The 20474-nt window shown below is 47.7% G+C and overlaps 1 protein-coding gene across 1 annotated transcript in view; it reads left to right on the top strand.

Annotated features, from left to right (window-relative positions):
• Positions 1-20474, top strand: part of LOC142195170 (uncharacterized) — a 215400-nt gene that overhangs the window by 134431 nt on the left and 60495 nt on the right. The window contains exons 3-5 of the mRNA XM_075264778.1: positions 4015-4138; positions 6759-7927; positions 15316-15661. Coding sequence (XP_075120879.1) covers positions 4015-4138; positions 6759-7927; positions 15316-15661 — 1639 coding nt within the window. The remainder of the gene's footprint in view (positions 1-4014; positions 4139-6758; positions 7928-15315; positions 15662-20474) is intronic.

Below are 20474 nucleotides of genomic sequence, written 5' to 3'. Positions count from 1 at the left end.
AGTCCATGCAGTGGCACAATTCACGGCTATTATGGACATGCTCTATAAATTCTGGACCACGGTTGCGGCCCTGCCACACCACAGATAAAATATCCAGTGGTGTAAGAGGCTGCATTGAATATAATGTGTCTGCAAATGGTCCGCAATTGAAAACTCTCAATTGCGGACTTACATTATGGCTGTGTAAGACATCCATCTCTGGATGGAACATTCTCCGGGACACTCATTCCTCTCATGTCCCTACAGCGGGGCCCATTCTCTACGTCCTCTATACCATCATGTAAGATTCTGCTCATTTCAGTAAGTCACAGGAACCATCTAGTTATGTCTGTTCCTGCTGGTGCAGCCGGTGAGTGTCGGTTTCCTGTTGTGGGTCTGGTTGGTGTTGGGAGGTGAAACATTTCTGGTTCCTCATGTTCCAGATACTGTACTGGCTGCTGATGCTGCTGCTCGTCCTCCGGCTACTTGTCGCTGTGGCACTGGCAGAGGAGGCGGAGTGTCTCTCAGTATGAACACATCCCAAAATGGCCCTGTCCTCCTCAGCTAAAACCTTATCTCATGTCATTGGCTGCGAGGCTGTCAGGTGATACGAGAACCCCAGCCCACGTCTCAGACACGTGTCTCCTCAGTATTTTCTCTCCGCAGTGCACGGTACAAAGGACATTTTAGTAGTTCAGTATTTGGTATCTGTTTTGTTAAAAAATTAACTATTTGGAATATTCGGGTGGACTTCAGCTGGTAACAAATCAGTTTGCTCATCTCTACTTTGATTCTTTTTTAGCCTCAGTGGCACGTGATTCTCCAGTTTCCATGTTGGTTATTCCCAATGGCGCCATTTCTCCACTCACAATACACTTTCTACAAAGCAGCGCGTGAACAGTTAACAACCTGCGCTATTGGAGAAATACTGTCACCCTTGGCCCGACAGCCAATAATCATCCCTTGTGCAACTCTGATAAATCGTCCCCTTTACCCGAGACAACAATGAGATTCTGTTCAGCCTATCACACACCTTATATACCCACCAAGCCGGCCCACAACAAGTCACTTCCTTCCTGAGCTACACGCTGCCGACCTCAGAAGTAGGAGGTGGTGATAATAATGGGACTCAACTCTTCTATTTATTCCATGGGATTCCGTGTAGTGATTACATTGTCTCATCTTCTCTCCATTCAGGTTCCTACAATACAGAATCCTCTCAGTATCTTCTATAGAAGAGAATATTCCTGATTGATCCATCAAGGATGAAAAGAGACAGGAACAAGATGGTGGAAAGTCTATTAAATCTCACCCTAGAGATCATCTACCAGCTTACTGGAGAGGTGAGAGATTCTGATGATGTCATCATTACATCATTCTTATCTCTAGTAATAACAGATGATATGACTGGAGAGGTGATGGACTCTGGACATGTATGTAGTGAGCAGGGGCGGATCCAGGGCCGGGCGAGCCGGGCAACCGCCCGGGGCCCCGCCCTAACAAAATGGTCCCGGTCAGCCTCGGCATAGTCGGGCAAGTGCCGGGGCCCACAGAGCCTCTGGGGGCCCCCCGGCACTTGCCTGTCACGATTTCAGCTCATCGGCGTCCGTCCGCCAATGAGCTGAATACATACGCAATGCAGGAGCTGTGAGATCAGCTCCTGCTTTAAAGCTCCGGCCCGGCTTGCGTGTGTAGGCGCGATGACGTCATCACATCACGCTTACACACGCAAGCCGGGCCGCAGCTAAGCAGGAGCTAAGGTCACAGCTCCTGCATCGCGTATGTGACTGGAGTGAGAGAGAGGAGCGTCGGGGGAACGATGGAAGGTGAGTGTAAGTGTTTGTTTTGTATTAAATATTAAGGTGGAACATAATGAAGGGGGCCCATGAAACTGGGGGGTAAATGAAGGGGAGGGGGGGGAACGGCATGACACTGGGGAAGATGGAGGGGGGGAGAACAGCATGACACTGGGGCAAATGAAGGGGAGGGGGGAACAGCATGACACTGGGGCAGATGGAGGGGGGGAGAACAGCATGACACTGGGGCAGATGGAGGGGGGAGAACGGCATGACACTGGGGCAGATGGAGGGGGAGAGAACAGCATGACACTGGGGCAGATGAAGGGGGGGAGAACGGCATGACACTGGGGCAGATGGAGGGGGGAGAACGGCATGACACTGGGGCAGATGGAGGGGGGGAGAACAGCATGACACTGGGGCAGATGGAGGGGGTAGAACGGCATGACACTGGGGCAGATGGAGGGGGGGAGAACGGCATGACACTGGGGCAAATGAAGGGGAGGGGGGAACAGCATGACACTGGGGCAGATGGAGGGGGGGAGAACAGCATGACACTGGGGCAGATGGAGGGGGGGGAGAACAGCATGACACTGGGGCAGATGGAGGGGGGAGAACGGCATGACACTGGGGCAGATGGAGGGGGAGAAAACAGCATGACACTGGGGCAGATGGAGGGGGGAGAACGGCATGACACTGGGGCAGATGGAGGGGGAGAAAACAGCATGACACTGGGGTGGATGGAGGGGGGGAGAACGGCATGACACTGGGGCAGATGGAGGGGGGGAGAACGGCATGACACTGGGGCAGATGGAGGGGGGGAGAACTGCATGACACTGGGGCAGATGGAGGGGGGGAGAACAGCATGACACTGGGGCAGATGAGGGGGGGGAGAACAGCATGACACTGGGGCAGATGAGGGGGGGGAGAACGGCATGACACTGGGGCAGATGGAGGGAGGAGAACAGCATGACACTGGGGCAGATGGAGGGGGGGAGAACAGCATGACACTGGGGCAGATGGAGGGGGGGAGAACAGCATGACACTGGTGCAGATGGAGGGGGGGGAGAACAGCATGACACTGGGGCAGATGAAGGGGGGAGAACAGCATGACACTGGGGCAGATGAAGGGGGGAGAACAGCATGACACTGGGGCAGATGAAGGGGGGAGAACGGCATGACACTGGGGCAGATGGAGGGGGGGGGAGAACGGCATGACACTGGGGCAGATGGAGGGGGGGACAGCATGACACTGTGGCAAATGAAGGGGGGGAGAACGGCATGACACTGAGGCAGATGAAGGGGGGAGAATAGCATGACACTGGGGCAAATGAAGGGGGAGAGAACGGCATGACACTGGGGCAAATGAAGGGGGAGAGAACGGCATGACACTGGGGCAATTGAAGGGGGGGGGAGAACGGCATGACACTGAGGCAGATGAAGGGGGGAAAATGGCATGACACTGGGGCAGATGAAGGGGGGGAGAATGGCATGACATTGGGGCAGATGAAGGGGGGAGAACGGCATGACACTGGGGCAGATGAAGGGGGGGAGAATGGCATGATACCGGGGCAGATGAAGGGGGGGAGAATGGCATGACATTGGGGCAGATGAAGGGGGAGAACGGCATGACACTGGGGACAGAGACGGGGGGGGGGACATGAAACTGTGGGCAGATAAAGGGGGAGAATGGCATGAAACTGGGGACAGAGATAGAGGGGGGGGACATGAAACTAGGGGTAGATGAAGGGTGTATATGAAAATGGGGAGAGATGGAAGGGGGACATATAATTTACGGGTGACTGTAGGAGGATTATACTGTGTGGAATCACATGAAAAATGAATGAGAATGGGCGGAGTCAACATAAAAGTGGGCGGGGCCTAATTTGCTGCGGCGCGCCAAAGTCAATTGCCCAGGGCCCCGCAAACCCTGGATCCGCCACTGGTAGTGAGATTTATTAATGTGTCTCCCCATAACCAGGATTACACAGTACTGAAGAAGACCTCTAGTGGGCGCTGTCAGGCTACTGTGTATGATGGATGGAGAGGAACCCTGAGCCAAATCCCAGAGCCTCCACCTCACCCCCTGATACAGGAGGAGATCAATGAACAGAAGCTCCTAGAACTCACCAACAAGATGCTGGAGCTGCTGACTGGAGAGGTGACACTGCTGGGAATGCTGGGACATTATACAGTAACTGGAGGGGTCGGGGTGATGACTGTATCATTGTGTTGTCAGGTTCCTATAAGGTGTCAGGAAGTCGCTGTCTATTTCTCCATGGAGGAGTGGAAGTATTTAGAAGGACACAAGGATCTGTACAAGGAGGTGATGATGGAGGACCAGCAGCCCCTCACATCAGCAGGTAATAGACAGGACTATATACACATGGACTTCCATTATTTGTATGTACAGAATGAATTCAGTCCCTGTCTGTCACAAATGTCTATCTGTATTTGTCTGTGCCGAATCCTGTGCTCACAACCTGACAATCTGATAGAGATTCGGGGGCTGATTTGGTAAAGCGGAAAAACTCTTCTTCTGAATTCCTGAAGCAGCTTCTACAAATGTCACTGTGTAAACCTCACCTTAGACCCCAATCACACTATGGAATCCGGACTAGAAAATCTGGTCTGTACATCAGTCACATTTCCTGGCCTGAACTCTGTCCACACACCAGGACTCCCCGTATCTTAGTGATCTATGATGCTAGGAGTCCCTGCTTCCTTGTGACTCCACAGACCCTACTACATACTGTATGGGACAGCAGATCCGCGGTGAGTTCAGGCTGGGAAATCCAGCAGATGTGGTTTGGATTGTATTGTGTGTATGGGGTGTAATACAGTAAGATTTATGGCATCCTACAGTATTATTCCACATAAGTGGCCATATTTATTATCATTTATATAGCACCGTTAATTCCATGGTGCTGTAAATTATTATATTAATTCCATGGTGCTTTGCATTTGAGGGTTTACATATAATACAGAAAATATATTAAGCAAATATAATATGAACAATGACCAACTGGCACAGGAAGAGGGATAGAGACAGAAGGAGAGGGGGAGACTGTACAGATGGCGGTGTGGTGATAGCGTTATTGGAGGTTGTAGGCCTTCCTGAATAGGGGAGTCTTCAGGGCCACCTTGAAGCCTGTGATTGTGGGGGTCAGTCTTATGTGTCTTGGTAAGGAGTTTCAGAGTATTGGGGATACACAGGAGAAGTCTTGGAGACAGTTGTTTGAAGAGCAGAGTAGGAGGTCTTTGGAGGATCTGAGGTTACGTGTGGGCAGGTAGTGGGAGATTAGGTCAGAGATGTATGGAGGGCACAGGTTGTGGATGGCTTTGTATGTCAGTGTTAGTAACTTGAATTCTATTTGCTGGGCATCAGGTTGCCAGTGAAAGGATTTGCAGAGGGGAGTGGCCTATGAAAAACGGGGAGAGAGGTGTTTTAAGCGAGCAGCATTGTTTAAGGTGGACTGACGGGGGTGAGAGTATTCGCTGGGAGGCCATGGAGAAGAGAGTTACAGTAATCTAAGCAGGAGATTATGAGGGGATGGACTCGGATTCTATGGATGTTCAGGCGGCAGGAGGTGTTGAGGGTTTGAATAGGGGACTTGAAGGATAAGTTAGAGTCCAAGATTATCCCAAGGCAACAGACTTGTGGGACAGGGGTAATCGTGGTTCCATTGACTTTAATGTATGGGTTAGGTAGAGGGGCCGTACGAGGTGGGGCGAAGATGATGAACTCCGTCTTCTCCATGTCGAGTTTGAGAAAGCGGGAGGAGAGAAAGGAGGCTACAGACGATAGACACTTTGGAACTCTGGACAACAGAGAGATAATGTCTGGTCCAGAGAGATATATTTGAGTGACATAAGCATTGCAGTGGTATTGAAAACCATGAGATTCTATGAGTTGGCCAAGGCCGGGGGTGTTTATGGAGAACAGGAGGGGTCCAAGGACGGAGCTTTGAGGGACACCTACAGAAAGAGGTCGTGGCGAGGAGGTGGTGTGCAAATTGATTGAAGACACTGAATGTGCGGTTTGGTGAGGTATAAGGAGATGCAGGATAGGGCCAGCTCTGAGATGCCTTCGGATGAGAGCATTTCTAACAAGAGGGAGTGGTCGACTACATCAAACACAGAGGACAGGTCAAGGAGAAGGAGCACAGAGTAGTGACGCTTGACTTTGGCAGTTAGAAGGTCATTAGTGGCTTTGGTTAGGGCGGTTTCTTTTTTTTTCTTAATGTAGATTGTGAGCCATATAGGGATCACAATGTACATTTTTTTTTCTTCCTATCTGTATGTCTTTGTAGAATGGGAGGAAATCCACGCAAACACGGGGAGAACATACAAACTCCTTGCAGATATTGTTGCTGGCGGATTCGATCCCAGGACTCCAGCACTGCAACGCTGCAGTGCTAACCACTGGGCCACCGTGTTGCCCCATGGTTAGGGCGGTTTCTGTAGAGTGATGGAGTTTGAAGCCTGACCAAAATCTGTCAAAGAATTTTTTGGATGAGATATAGGAAGATAGGTCACAGTTTTTCAAGCAGTTTTGAGGTGTACGAGAGCAGTGAGATGAGGCAGTAGTTGGGTGGAGATGATGGGTCGAAGGACAGTATAGGTGTGATGGTGGCATGTTTGAAGGCGGAATGGAAGGATACATTGGTTAGGGATAGGTGGAAGAGATGGGTTAGGGCCGGATTAGTGACTTCCATATTTAAGGAGACATATATTGTGTTCATCTCTACAGTGACGGATGGCGTCTCCTGCCCCGCTTCATTACTATTCACTATCACTGACCTGAGCCTCAGCACAGTGAATACTAATGAAGTAGGCCGCGCTGCCGTAATTTGCTGCCTGTGCCACTGAATTCACTTCTTCACTTGGTCTGAAGTGTCTCAGGCATCGGCAGCTCAGTGGGGAATATACTTATAAGGTTATGTTATTCAAAAATAGTAACATCAGTTTTCTTCTTGTCAGATGACTGTACCAGGAGCTCAGAGGGACATCTGATATCTACAGATTATAAAGCAGAGGATCATGGTATCACACAAGATCTATATAAAGAACATGCCATTACCCCAGATATACCCTCAGCCCTTCAGAAGAAAGATCTTTCTCTTAATCCATCACAGTCTGTTAAGCAAAATAAAAGATGTAGAAGGGGTGTTATACATCAGAGAACTCACACAGCAAAGAAGCCATATTCATGCCCAGAATGTGGGAAATGTTTTTCCTTTAAATCAAATCTTGTTAAACATAAAAAGATTCACACAGGGGAGAAGCCATATTCATGTCCAGAATGTGGGAAATGTTTTTCCTCTAAATCAAATCTTGTTAAACATAAAAAGATTCACACTGGGGAGAAGCCACATTCATGCCCAGAATGTGGGACATGTTTTACTCAGAAAACAAATCTTATTAAACATCAAAAGACACACACAGGGGAGAAGTGTTATTCATGCCCAGAATGTGAGAATTGTTTTACAACTAAATCAAATCTTGTTAAACATCAAAAGATTCACACAGGAGAGAAGCCATATTCATGCCCAGAATGTGAGAAATGTTTTTCCTCTAAATCAAATCTTGTTAAACATCAAAAGATTCACACAGGGGAGAAGCCATTTTTATGCCCAGAATGTGGGACAAGTTTTACTCAGAAATCAAATCTTATTAAACATCAAAAGATTCATACAGGGGAGAAGCCATATTCATGTCCAGAATGTGGGAAATGTTTTGCTCAAAAATCAAATCTTGTTGAACATCAGAAAATTCACACAGGAGAGAAGCCATATTCATGCCCAGAATGTGGGAAATGTTTTTTGGCTAAATCAAGTCTTGTTGAACATAAAAGAACTCACACAGGGGAGAAGCCATATTTATGCCCAGAATGTGGGAAATGTTTTATGGGTAAATCACATCTTGTTAAACATCTGAGAATCCACACAGGAGAGAAGCCATATTCATGTCCAGAATGTGGGAAATGTTTTGCTCAGAAATCAAATCTTATTGAACATCAAAGAATTCACACAGGGCAGAAGCCACATTCATGCCCAGAATGTGGGAAATGTTTTGCTCAGAAATCAGATCTTGTTAAACATCAAAGAACTCACACAGGGAAGAAGCGGATTGTAAGTGGATTTTCAACCTGATGTCATTGACCCATCTAGGTATTAACAAGGAACTTACATTCACTGTTTTCTTAGGTTAAATTGTTTATGTTAATTTAATGTTGTTTTCCCCCTCAGTCCCTTACATTGTCTTTGTTCCGTGTGCCTTATTTAGTTTATTTTTATTGCTATTTCCCCTCTAACATGTTTTTAATTATTCATCATTTCAGTTTCATTCTTTAATAATTAGAAAATAATTTTTTTTTTTTCTCAATTTTGAGCACCATTTACCATGTTACTTACAAGTGCATCTCAATAAATTAGAATATCATCATAAATTCAGTTGAAAAAGTGAACCCCATATACTGTATTATATTGAGTTATTACTAGAGATGAGCGAACAGTGAAATATTTGCGATTCGATTTTCGTTTCGAATAGTCCCTCAATATTTGACTATTCAAATGACTATCGAACCCCATGGGGAAAAATGCTTGTTTCAGGGGAACCAATTCGACTCAGGAGGGTCACCAAGTCCACTATGACAACCCAGGAAATGATGCCAAGTTACACCCTGGAATGCAACTGGGACAGCAGGAGAAGCATGCCTGGGGGTATCTAACATGCCCAAGTCCCTGTATTACGTCGGGATCCCTGTCAGCTTGCGATATGCAAAGGAAAAGCGGACCAGCCCCCAAATAGGTTTCGGCCAAGAAAGAAACAGCGCTTGCCTGGTATAAATGGTGGTTACTCCTTTATTGACACACAACTCGTTTCCGGCTAAACAGCCCTTTCTCAAGTGTATACATTTCAATCCACAGTGGGCCAAAGCATGCATGCACTGTTTCTTTCTTGGCTGAAACCTATTTGGGGGCTGGTCCGCTTTTCCTTTGCATCTATACATCTGAGTGACGCCTACAGCAGCTGCCTTGGACCCTAAGCATTGGGTGTTACGAACTTTTGTTGTGTAATCACACAACCTCTCCAGGTGAGGGGGCATTTGTCCCTATTGAAATAGTCGTTATTGAAATTTATTACACGAGGATCCGCTCGGTGTGGTCTCTTCTCTTGTCTTTGCAGCTTGCGATATGCGGGAGCTGACTTTTTCTCATAGGAATGCATTGATTGGCCGAATGCCATACAGAGTACAGCATTCGGCCAATCAACGCTAGTTCTGCCGGAGACTCATCTGTGAGGAGGTGGAGTCTAAGATCGGTCCACAGCAGGCTCCATTGTGGTCCGATCTCAGATGTAGCAGTGTTGAGCGCACAGCTCAACGCCATGCGCTGAGCTCTGCTACACCGGAGATGTAGCAGAGCTGGCCGTGCACTGAGCTCTGCTACCCCCAAGATGTAGCAGAGCTGAGTGTGCGCTGAACCCTGCTACATCTGAGATGCAGCAAAGCAGAGTGTACGCTGAATCCTGCTGCATCTCCGGTGTAGCAGAGCTTAGCGCACGGCCAGCTCTGCTACATCTGAGATCGGACAACAATGGAGACTGCTGTGGACCGATCTTAGACTCCACCTCCTCTGGCAGAACCAGCATTGATTGGCTGAATGCTGTACATTGTATAGCTTTCAGCCAATCAACACTGGTCAATGCATTCCTATGAGAAAAAGTCAGCTTCCGCATATTGCAAGCTGATAGGGATCCCGATGAGATAGAGCCCCAAATAGCTGTGTGAGTAACTTTCCCACCTAAATAAAGCTAATCCCTAGCTAACCCTGCCTGTACATCTATCCCTGTCTCACAGTCACACAGTTCACAGTCTCATATGACCCGAATCTGAATTCGACCATTCATATAAAGTGGAGGTCTCCTGATTTAGCCAACCAATTACTTTTTCCGATTTTTTTTTTCGATGCCTCGTTGTCGTAGTTCCTGTCTCACCTCCCCAGCACAGCTATTGGGGGAAAAAAAGCGCCAGGGAAGGCTGGAGGGGATACGAATTTTTAGTGCGTTTGCCTCGTGGTATTCGATTGGAATCGAATATCTCAAGCAGCCTGATATTCGATCGAATATCAATTTGATCAAATGCCGTTCGCTCATCACTAGTTATTACAAACAGAGGGAACTTTTTCAAGTGTTTCTTTCTGGTAATGTTGATGATTATGGCTTACAGCCAAGGAAAGCCCAAAAGTCATTATCTCAGAAAATTAGAATAATTTATCCAAAAGAGCTGCAAAGGCTTCCTAAGTGTTTAAGAAGGTCCCTTGGTCTGGTTCAGTAGGTGATGCAGTCATGGGGAAGACTGCTAACCTGACAGATGTCCTGAAGGTCCATCATTGACTCATTCCACAAGGAGGTGAGGTAACCTATTCTATGTTTAGTTAGAGCCTAGCCGGGCAGGTATTTATTTTTGTATTGTTTTCTTTTGTTGCTGCACTACCTTTTTGAGTGAAAATAAACTCTATCTTTGTTTGGACTAAAGAAACTGGACTTTTGTGTCTATGTCACCCCACCTAGTAACCCCAGACCCTGACAATTGGTGGAGGACACGGGCATACAGCGGTTGCTAGGGGCAATGACACGTCCACTCCTTGCTGGAGAAAAAAAAATTATGTGCCTGGGTGAAGACTGCTGCCGCTATACAGATCCAGACTATGAAGGAGATACTGAAGCATCTTGTACAGTCCAATGTTCAGCAACAACAAATGAATCGTTTTTTGTTGGAGCAAATTGTGCTCCTTAAAGGGGTTGTCCCATGAAAAGCATCCTATCTATACTGTTAGTTTATGTGGATTTAAGACTTTTCCTAAATACATTGCTTTATCAAAACTGCTTTGTTTGGTCGCAATCTTAATTTATTCACTTCATAGTTGACACTGCGTTTCTATGGCCACTGGTATTATCTGCTCATTTCTCAAGTGACCTAGCTGCCTGCTCTCAGGGGGGGAGGGAGGGGCTGACAAGCAATGGAGCTCCTCAGATAGGGGAGGGGGGAGGTGAGAGCTTCGGGATTACTGTGCTGTCTATCTTCAGCTTTTCCACTTATCGGACGGTTTAATTGAATTTGGCTGATAAGGGCTGAGATAAGTAGTCCCTTACCTCTGTATGTAATGCAAGCTGACTCAAATCCAGCTCTGCTACATCAGTTTGCACATCAGCTTTATACTGTGGTAATGCATTTACAACCATTTATTATTATTATTATTATTATTGTTGTTTGTTTATATAGCACCATTAATTAAATGGTGCTTTACATTTGGGGGTTTACATACAATACACAAAATATACAGGTAGATATAATACTAACAGTGATTGGCTGGCACAGTGGGGTAGAGGGCCCTGCCCGCGAGGGCTTACAATCTATGAGGGAAGGGGGTAGAGAAAGAAGGAGAGGGGGATATCGAGCATGTTTACAAGATTTCTTTGGAATCGCAAGCCTCCCAGACTTGCTTGGTCGTTAATAGAGATGAGCGAACAGTGTTCTATCGAACACATGTTCGATCGGATATCAGGGTGTTCGCCATGTTCGAATCGAATCGAACACCACGTGGTAAAGTGCGCCAAAATTCGATTCCCCTCCCACCTTCCCTGGCGCCTTTTTTGCACCAATAACAGCGCAGGGGAGGTGGGACAGGAACTACGACACTGGGGGCATTGAAAAAAATTGGAAAAAGTCATTGGCTGCCGAAATCAGGTGACCTCCATTTTAGACGAATAGTGGATTTCAAATCCGGGTCATATGAGAATGTGAACTTTGTGACTATGAGACAGGGATAGCTGTACAGGCAGGGATAGCTAGGGATAACCTTTATTTAGGGGGGAATGTTATTAAAAATAACTTTTTGGGGCTCTATCGGGTGTGTAATTGTGATTTTTGTGAGATAAACTTTTTCCCATAGGGATGCATTGGCCAGCGCTGATTGGCCGAATTCCGTACTCTGGCCAATCAGTGCTGGCCAATGCATTCTATTAGCTTGATGAAGCAGAGTGTGCACAAGGGTTCAAGCGCACCCTCGGCTCTGATGTAGCAGAGCCGAGGCTGCACAAGGGTTCAAGCGCACCCTCGGCTCTGATGTAGGAGAGCCGAGGGTGCACTTGAACCCTTGTGCACCCTCAGCTCTGCTACATCAGAGCCGAGGGTGCGCTTGAACCCTTGTGCACACTCTGCTTCATCAAGCTAATAGAATGCATTGGCCAGCGCTGATTGGCCAATGTATTCTATTAGCCTGATGAAGTAGAGCTGAATGTGTGTGCTAAGCACACACATTCAGCTCTACTTCATCGGGCTAATAGAATGCATTGGCCAGCGCTGATTGGCCAGAGTACGGAACTCGACTAATCAGCGCTGGCTCTGCTGGAGGAGGCGGAGTCTAAGATCGCTCCACACCAGTCTCCATTCAGGTCCGACCTTAGACTCCGCCTCCTCCGGCAGAGCCAGCGCTGATTGGCCGAAGGCTGGCCAATGCATTCCTATGCGAATGCAGAGACTTAGCAGTGCTGAGTCAGTTTTGCTCAACTACACATCTGATGCACACTCGGCACTGCTACATCAGATGTAGCAATCTGATGTAGCAGAGCCGAGGGTGCACTAGAACCCCTGTGCAAACTCAGTTCACGCTAATAGAATGCATTGGCCAGCGCTGATTGGCCAATGCATTCTATTAGCCCGATGAAGTAGAGCTGAATGTGTGTGCTAAGCACACTCATTCAGCACTGCTTCATCAAGCCAATACAATGCATTAGCCAGTGCTGATTGGCCAGAGTACGGAATTCGGCCAATCAGCGCTGGCTCTGCTGGAGGAGGCGGAGTCTAAGGTCGGACCTGAATGGAGACTGGTGTGGAGCGATCTTAGACTCCGCCTCCTCCAGCAGAGCCAGCGCTGATTGGTCGAGTTCCGTACTCTGGCCAATCAGCGCTGGCCAATGCATTCTATTAGCCCGATGAAGTAGAGCTGAATGTGTGTGCTTAGCACACACATTCAGCTCTACTTCATCAGGCTAATAGAATACATTGGCCAATCAGCGCTGGCCAATGCATTCTATTAGCTTGATGAAGCAGAGTGTGCACAAGGGTTCAAGCGCACCCTCGGCTCTGATGTAGCAGAGCTGAGGGTGCACAAGGGTTCAAGTGCACCCTCGGCTCTCCTACATCAGAGCCGAGGGTGCGCTTGAACCCTTGTGCACACTCTGCTTCATCAAGCTAATAGAATGCATTGGCCAGCACTGATTGGCCAGAGTACGGAATTCGGCCAATCAGCGCTGGCCAATGCATTCTATTAGCCCGATGAAGTAGAGCTGAATGTGTGTGCTAAGCACACACATTCAGCACTGCTTCATCACGCCAATACAATGCATTAGCCAGTGCTGATTGGCCAGAGTACGGAATTCGGCCAATCAGCGCTGGCTCTGCTGGAGGAGGCGGAGTCTAAGATCGCTCCACACCAGTCTCCATTCAGGTCCGACCTTAGACTCCGCCTCCTCCAGCAGAGCCAGCGCTGATTGGTCGAGTTCCGTACTCTGGCCAATCAGCGCTGGCCAATGCATTCTATTAGCCCGATGAAGTAGAGCTGAATGTGTGTGCTTAGCACACACATTCAGCTCTACTTCATCGGGCTAATAGAATGCATTGGCCAGCGCTGATTGGCCGAATTCCGTACTCTGGCCAATCAGCACTGGCTAATGCATTGTATTGGCTTGATGAAGCAGTGCTGAATGTGTGTGCTTAGCACACACATTCAGCTCTACTTCATCGGGCTAATAGAATGCATTGGCCAATCAGCGCTGGCCAATGCATTCTATTAGCGTGAACTGAGTTTGCACAGGGGTTCTAGTGCACCCTCGGCTCTGCTACATCAGATTGCTACATCTGATGTAGCAGTGCCGAGTGTGCATCAGATGTGTAGTTGAGCAAAACTGACTCAGCACTGCTAAGTCTGCATTCGCATAGGAATGCATTGGCCAGCCTTCGGCCAATCAGCGCTGGCTCTGCCGGAGGAGGCGGAGTCTAAGGTCGGACCTGAATGGAGACTGGTGTGGAGCGACCTTAGACTCCGCCTCCTCCAGCAGAGCCAGCGCTGATTGGCCGAATTCCGTACTCTGGCCAATCAGCACTGGCTAATGCATTGTATTGGCTTGATGAAGCAGTGCTGAATGTGTGTGCTTAGCACACACATTCAGCTCTACTTCATCGGGCTAATAGAATGCATTGGCCAGCGCTGATTGGCCGAATTCCGTACTCTGGCCAATCAGCACTGGCTAATGCATTGTATTGGCTTGATGAAGCAGTGCTGAATGTGTGTGCTTAGCACACACATTCAGCTCTACTTCATCGGGCTAATAGAATGCATTGGCCAATCAGCGCTGGCCAATGCATTCTATTAGCGTGAACTGAGTTTGCACAGGGGTTCTAGTGCACCCTCGGCTCTGCTACATCAGATTGCTACATCTGATGTAGCAGTGCCGAGTGTGCATCAGATGTGTAGTTGAGCAAAACTGACTCAGCACTGCTAAGTCTGCATTCGCATAGGAATGCATTGGCCAGCCTTCGGCCAATCAGCGCTGGCTCTGCCGGAGGAGGCGGAGTCTAAGGTCGGACCTGAATGGAGACTGGTGTGGAGCTATCTTAGACTCCGCCTCCTCCAGCAGAGCCAGCGCTGATTGGTCGAGTTCCGTACTCTGGCCAATCAGCACTGGCCAATGCATTTCTATGGGGAAAAGTTAGCTTGCGAAAATCGCAAACTGACAGGGATTTCCATGAAATAAAGTGACTTTTATGCCCCCAGACATGCTTCCCCTGCTGTCCCAGTGTCATTCCAGGGTGTTGGTATCATTTCCTGGGGTGTCATAGTGGACTTGGTGACCCTCCAGACACGAATTTGGGTTTCCCCCTTAACGAGTTTATGTTCCCCATAGACTATAATGGGGTTCGAAACCCATTCGAACACTCGAACAGTGAGCGGCTGTTCGAATCGAATTTCGAACCTCGAACATTTTAGTGTTCGCTCATCTCTAGTCGTTAATGGTGAAACCTAAGCTCCAAGGTGGAATCGGCCTACCAGATGTGTCCAAATACTACAAAGTGATACAGTTAAGATGGTGGACTCACCTCTTATTTCCTATGAAGCCGCAGACTTATACTCTTTCCTTAGCCATGCAGAGGGAATTGTGGCTCCCCTCCAGTTCAAAATGTCATGCGGAGGCTAAAAACCCTCTTGTCAGGGGAGCGATAGACACGTGGAGAATTGTAGGCCCTATGTTAGCACCTTCTCCATCCCCATTGTTGCCAATTAATCTACTGCCAGCGCTTTTTGATAACTCTGGGAAACACCCCATCCCAATTTGGCCTTCCTGTAATACGGTTTGCTTGAAGGACTTATGGGACAACTCTGATATGAAACTGAACTTTCCCTCCTCGGCTGACGGAACAAAAGATGCTACCCCTTTACTACTCCGTTCCCACATTAGATTGTATATCTCACAGTTCAACAATATCTTTCGTCTGCGAAGCGAACTGACCCAGTTTGAAAAGTCTTTATTGTCACAGAATGCGACATTCAGGAAGACTTCTGTTCTCTTACATAAGTTTATATCACCACGCACTCCATACAAGCCGGCTTATATTTCCAGTTGGGAACAGGAACTGAAGATCACCTTGTCGGACTCGGAAGTTGAGGAGGCACTGAGTGTATCACAGGGTTTCTCTAAATGTGTCCGAATAAAAGAGAATACCTTCAAGCTCATCTCCAGGTGGTATAAAACCCCAGTCTGGTTGGCCCAGAGAGGACTGGCATTGACTTCTGTGTGCTGGAGATGCTCCTCTGCCGAAGGTACCTACACCCACTTATGGTGGACTTGTCCTAGAATAAAACCATTCTGGACCGCAGTTACTGAAAGGATTGAAAAGATTAGAGGCTCACCTATTCATCTGACTCCGAAGACCCTCTTTCTCTCCCTCCCTTCGGGAACATACCCAAGAAAGACCATTTGGTGACATTCCTATTGACAGCTGCGAAACTGCTGATACCCAGATTCTGGCTGCAGACTATTCCTCCGCCAATTGATATGTGGGAAAAGACAGTACATGAAATCTCACATTTGGAAGAGTTGCTCAGCTGGTCATCCAGGACGCATGATCGACATATCAAGATTTGGGGTCCATGGATCAGATATAAAACCCATGCTGCTGGGACTCAACTTCCTGCACAGTAACTGCTGACTAAAACGCATCTATTTCCCCACACACCGGTTATACATGCTGTTCAATTTGATCTTTCCATTTATCATTGATCCCTTTTTTTTTTATTTCGTTCCCTATTCCTTCCTTTCTTGACTTATTTGAGACCCTATTCCTCTTATCTATATGAGAGTTATAATGGTCTAGGACGCATGTTGATACTTATATAGGTAGTTGACCATGGAGTAACATTTCAGACGGGGGGTCGCAATCTCCTTGTGTTTTTTCACTTCCTTGTTTATGTTCTGTATTCCATGTATATTCTTGTAACTGAAAATCTCAATAAACTTTGAATGAATAAAAAAGAAGGAGAGGGGGAGACTGTACAGATGGTGGTGTGGTGATAGTGTTATTGGAGGTTGTAGGCCTTCCTGAATAGGTGAGTCTTCAGGGCCTTCTTGAAGCCTGTGATTGTGGGGTCAGTCTTATGTGTCTTTGTAAGGAGTTCCAGAGTATGGGGGATGCATGAGAGAAATCTTGGAGGTGGTTGTGTGAGGAGCGGATGAGAGCAGAGCAGAGTAGGAGGTCATTGGAGGATCTGAGGTTACATATGGGCAGGACCAATCCCTCATTACTTACTGCAAACATAGCAGATAGCAGAGCAATTGAAACCCTGCCCACCAATGTGCAGAGAAATCCAGGAAGTGAAGAGAGCACAGATCCTGCAGGTTAGTGAACAAGAGTTATGGGAATACCCCTTAAAAGAGACAGTTGTCACTAGCCCCCAAAGACCTGTGGAGCACAGAGATGAGAAATGGGCTGTGCAAAGAGCTTTGCTAAAGATGACCCCAGATGATGATGTGGAGGCCTTCCTGACTGTGTTTCAGAGAGTGGCCGAACAGGAGAAACTGCCAGCTGCTGACTGGGCAGACGTCATTGCACCCTATTTGACTAGTGAACCCCAGAAGGCCTATTATGACCTCTGTCAGCAAGATGTCCAGGACTATGATAAACTAAAGGTGGAAATTCTTGCTAGGCTGGGGGTAACCACTGCTGTCCGTGCCCGGCGGGTACATACCTGGAGTTACCAGATGGACAAGCCTGCCAGATCCCAGATGTATGACCTGATTTATCTGGTGAAAAAGTGGCTGGAACCAGACACCTGTACCCCTGCAAAGATGGTGGAGAAGGTGGTCCTAGACCAGTTCACCAGAGCTCTTCCTCCTGCGTTGCAGCGCTAGGTTGGACATTGAGACCCCAAAGATGCCAACCAGCTCGCCAGCCTTCTGGAGAGGTACTTGGCGACTGAGGCGGAACTCCATGATGAACCTACAGCGCAACCATCCCCCAGGAACACCCAGCAGAGCACACCTCCCGGTAAGACTGTTCCAATATTTGAGAGCTGGAGATGTGTTTTCCAGGCAGTCCACCAGCCCAAGAAATGACTCTCTGCTGGAGAAACCAGGGCTGGTACAGTGTTGGAGATGCCATGAGCGGGGACATATTGCCGCTCAGTGCCCATTCACCTCTGAGCCAATGGACTGTGACGCTAGTAAGTCATTATTTGTAGTTCCTGCCTGTGCTGCGGCACCAGGGCTAGAGACTGGTCCGCAGGTCTGTAACATTGTGGTGAATGGTTGTCCTGTCCAGGCGTTGCTGGATTCTGGTAGCCTGGTCACTCTGGTGCATGCCAGCTTGATAGCTGGGGACTTTGTTCCAAAGAAACGTATGAGTGTACTTTGCATCCATGATGATCAAAATAGAGACTATAGTAGGATCTGTTTATTATGAAGTGGGTGTTGTAAAAAACCTTATGCATAATGTGATTTTGGGACGTGACTTCACGTTGTTCTGGGATCTGTGGGGAAAAAGAAAAACCACAAAATCTAATGTGGAAACCCCGCCTACACCCAAAGTGCATGAGGAGCGTGACCCCTTTCTATTACAGGTCCTAGCTGGAGAGGAAAATGAATCCTCTTCCCCAGCCCCTGAGCCTAATATACCTGAATTAGAGGTCTCACCGGATAATTTTGGTACTGCACAATTGAGAGATCCCACTCTTGCTAATGCTCGTGATAATGTGACAGTTGTTAACAATGTGCCTCAGGAACCTGATGCCGACCACCAATTCCCACATTTTGCTATGAATAATGACCTCTTGTATCGGGTTGCAAAAAGTAATGGGGAAATTATGGAGCAGCTTCTTGTACCAAAGCCATACCGCTGTGTGGTACTTGATATGGCCCATAATCATGTGCTTGGGGGACACCTAGGGGCGGAGAAAACACAGGAGAGGATTCTCCAAAGATTTTATTGGCCAGGCGTGTACAGGGAAGTGAAGGACTACTGTGCATCCTGTCTTACGTGTCAGGAACATGCCCCAGCCCCACGTGTCCGTAGTCCCTTGGTTCCCCTGCCCATCACTGAAGTGCCTTTTGAAAGGATTGGTATGGACTTGGTCAGTCCAATAGTCAAGTCAGTTAGAGGTCACCAATATATTCTGGTTGTCTTGGATTACGCTACTCGCTATCCTAAGTATTGCCCGTGAGTTATTCTACATGTTCTCAAGGACAGGCATACCTAAAGAGATACTGACTGACCGAGGCATACCGTTCATGTCAAAGGTTATGAAAGAGCTATGCAAGCTGTTTAAAATTACCCACATACGGACCTCAGTGTATCACATCACCCCCAGATAGACGGGTTAGTGGAGCGCTTTAATAAGACTCTCAAGCATATGCTTATAAAGGTGGTAGAAAAAGATGGTGGTGACTGGGATTGTCTGTTGCCATACCTGATGTTCTCTATTAGAGAGGTTCCACAAGCGTCTACAGGTTTTTCCCCTTTTGAATTAGTCTATGGTAGACACCCCAGAGGCTTACTTGATATAGCCAAAGAAACCTGGGAAACGGAGGCTTCCCCATACCGTAGTGTCATAGAGCATGTAGCTCAAATGCAGGATCGCATTTCAACAGTCATGCCAATTGTAAAAGAACATCTGCAAAGAGCACAAGGGGCCCAAAGCAGAATTTACAATCGTTCTGCTAGAGTCCGAGAGTTTAACCCAGGGAACAGAGTCCTTATTTTGGTGCCTACTGTGGAGAGCAAGTTTTTAGCGAAATGGCAAGGCCCATATGAAATTGTGGAAAAAGTAAGGCCAGTCAACTATAAGATTCACCAACCAGGGAAAAGGAAGCCTTTTGAAATCTACCATGTGAACTTGATTAAGCCCTGGAACCAGAAGGAATCCTCGGTGGCCTCAAATACAGAGGTGGGTGATTAGTTGCCACCAATCCCTCCAGTCCGTGTGAATGAGACCCTCTCAGTGCCCCAACAACAAGAGGCAAAAGAGTTCCTGCAGAAGAATAGACGCAAGTTCTCCGATCTACCAGAGCGTACACACCTGATAGAGCACCATGTAGTGACAGAACCTGGGAGGAAAGTAAACCTCAAACCCTACAGAATACCAGAGGCACATAGGTAGGTAGTGTCAGCTGAGGGCTGGAGTTAGGTGTAATTGAGGAGTCCAAAAGTGAGTGGTCTAACCCAATTGTATTGATACCAAAGCCCAATGGTTCTTGGCGGTTCTGCAATGATTTTAGAAAATTGAATGAGATTTCCAAGTTTGATGCTTATCCCATGCCCAGGGTTGATGAGCTGATTGAGAAGTTGGGTAATGCCAGGTACATAACCACACTGGACCTGACAAAAGGTTACTGGTAAATACCTTTCTCTAAGGAAGCCAAGGAGAAAACTGCCTTTGTTGTTCCGGAAGGTCTGTTCCAGTACAGGGTTATGCCATTTGGTTTGCATGGAGCTCCTGCTACCTTTCAGAGATTGATGGACCAGATCTTACGGCCACATCATGATTACGCAGCAGCTTACCTGGACGATGTGGTCATTCATAGCCCAGACTGGGGAAGTCACCTCTGTAAGGTGCAGGCAGTACTAGACTCCATAAGTGAGGCAGGCCTTACTATCAACCCTGAGAAATGTGCTTTAGGGCTGGAGGAAGCCAAGTACCTGGGTGATGTCATTGGCAAAGGGGTAATAAAGCCCCAAATCAATAAGATGGAGGCAATACAAAATTGGCCAAGACCACTGACCAATAAGCCAGTCAGGGCATTTCTTGACATTGCTGGCTATTACCGGAGGTTTGTGCCAAACTTTGCCTCTATTGTAGCTCCTCTCACTGACCTGATGAAAGGTGGGAAGTCAATGATGATCCACTGGACACCAGAGGCAGAGGAGGCGTTCCAGAGGTTAAAGCAAGCTCTATGCCAGCAGCCAGTGCTGATAGCCCCTGACTTTAAGACAAAAGTTCTTGGTGCAGACAGATGCCTCAAATGCAGGTCTAGGAGCAGTGCTGTCCCAGGTGGTAAATGGTGAGGAGCATCTAGTTATGTACCTGAGCAGGAAGCTGTCCCCCGCTGAGAAAGATTAGCCATTGTGAAAAGGGAATGCTT

Source organism: Leptodactylus fuscus, chromosome 1 (assembly GCF_031893055.1).
Source record: "Leptodactylus fuscus isolate aLepFus1 chromosome 1, aLepFus1.hap2, whole genome shotgun sequence".
NCBI classification, from domain to species: Eukaryota; Metazoa; Chordata; class Amphibia; order Anura; family Leptodactylidae; genus Leptodactylus; species Leptodactylus fuscus.
This window is presented reverse-complemented; position numbering and strand designations above follow the sequence as displayed.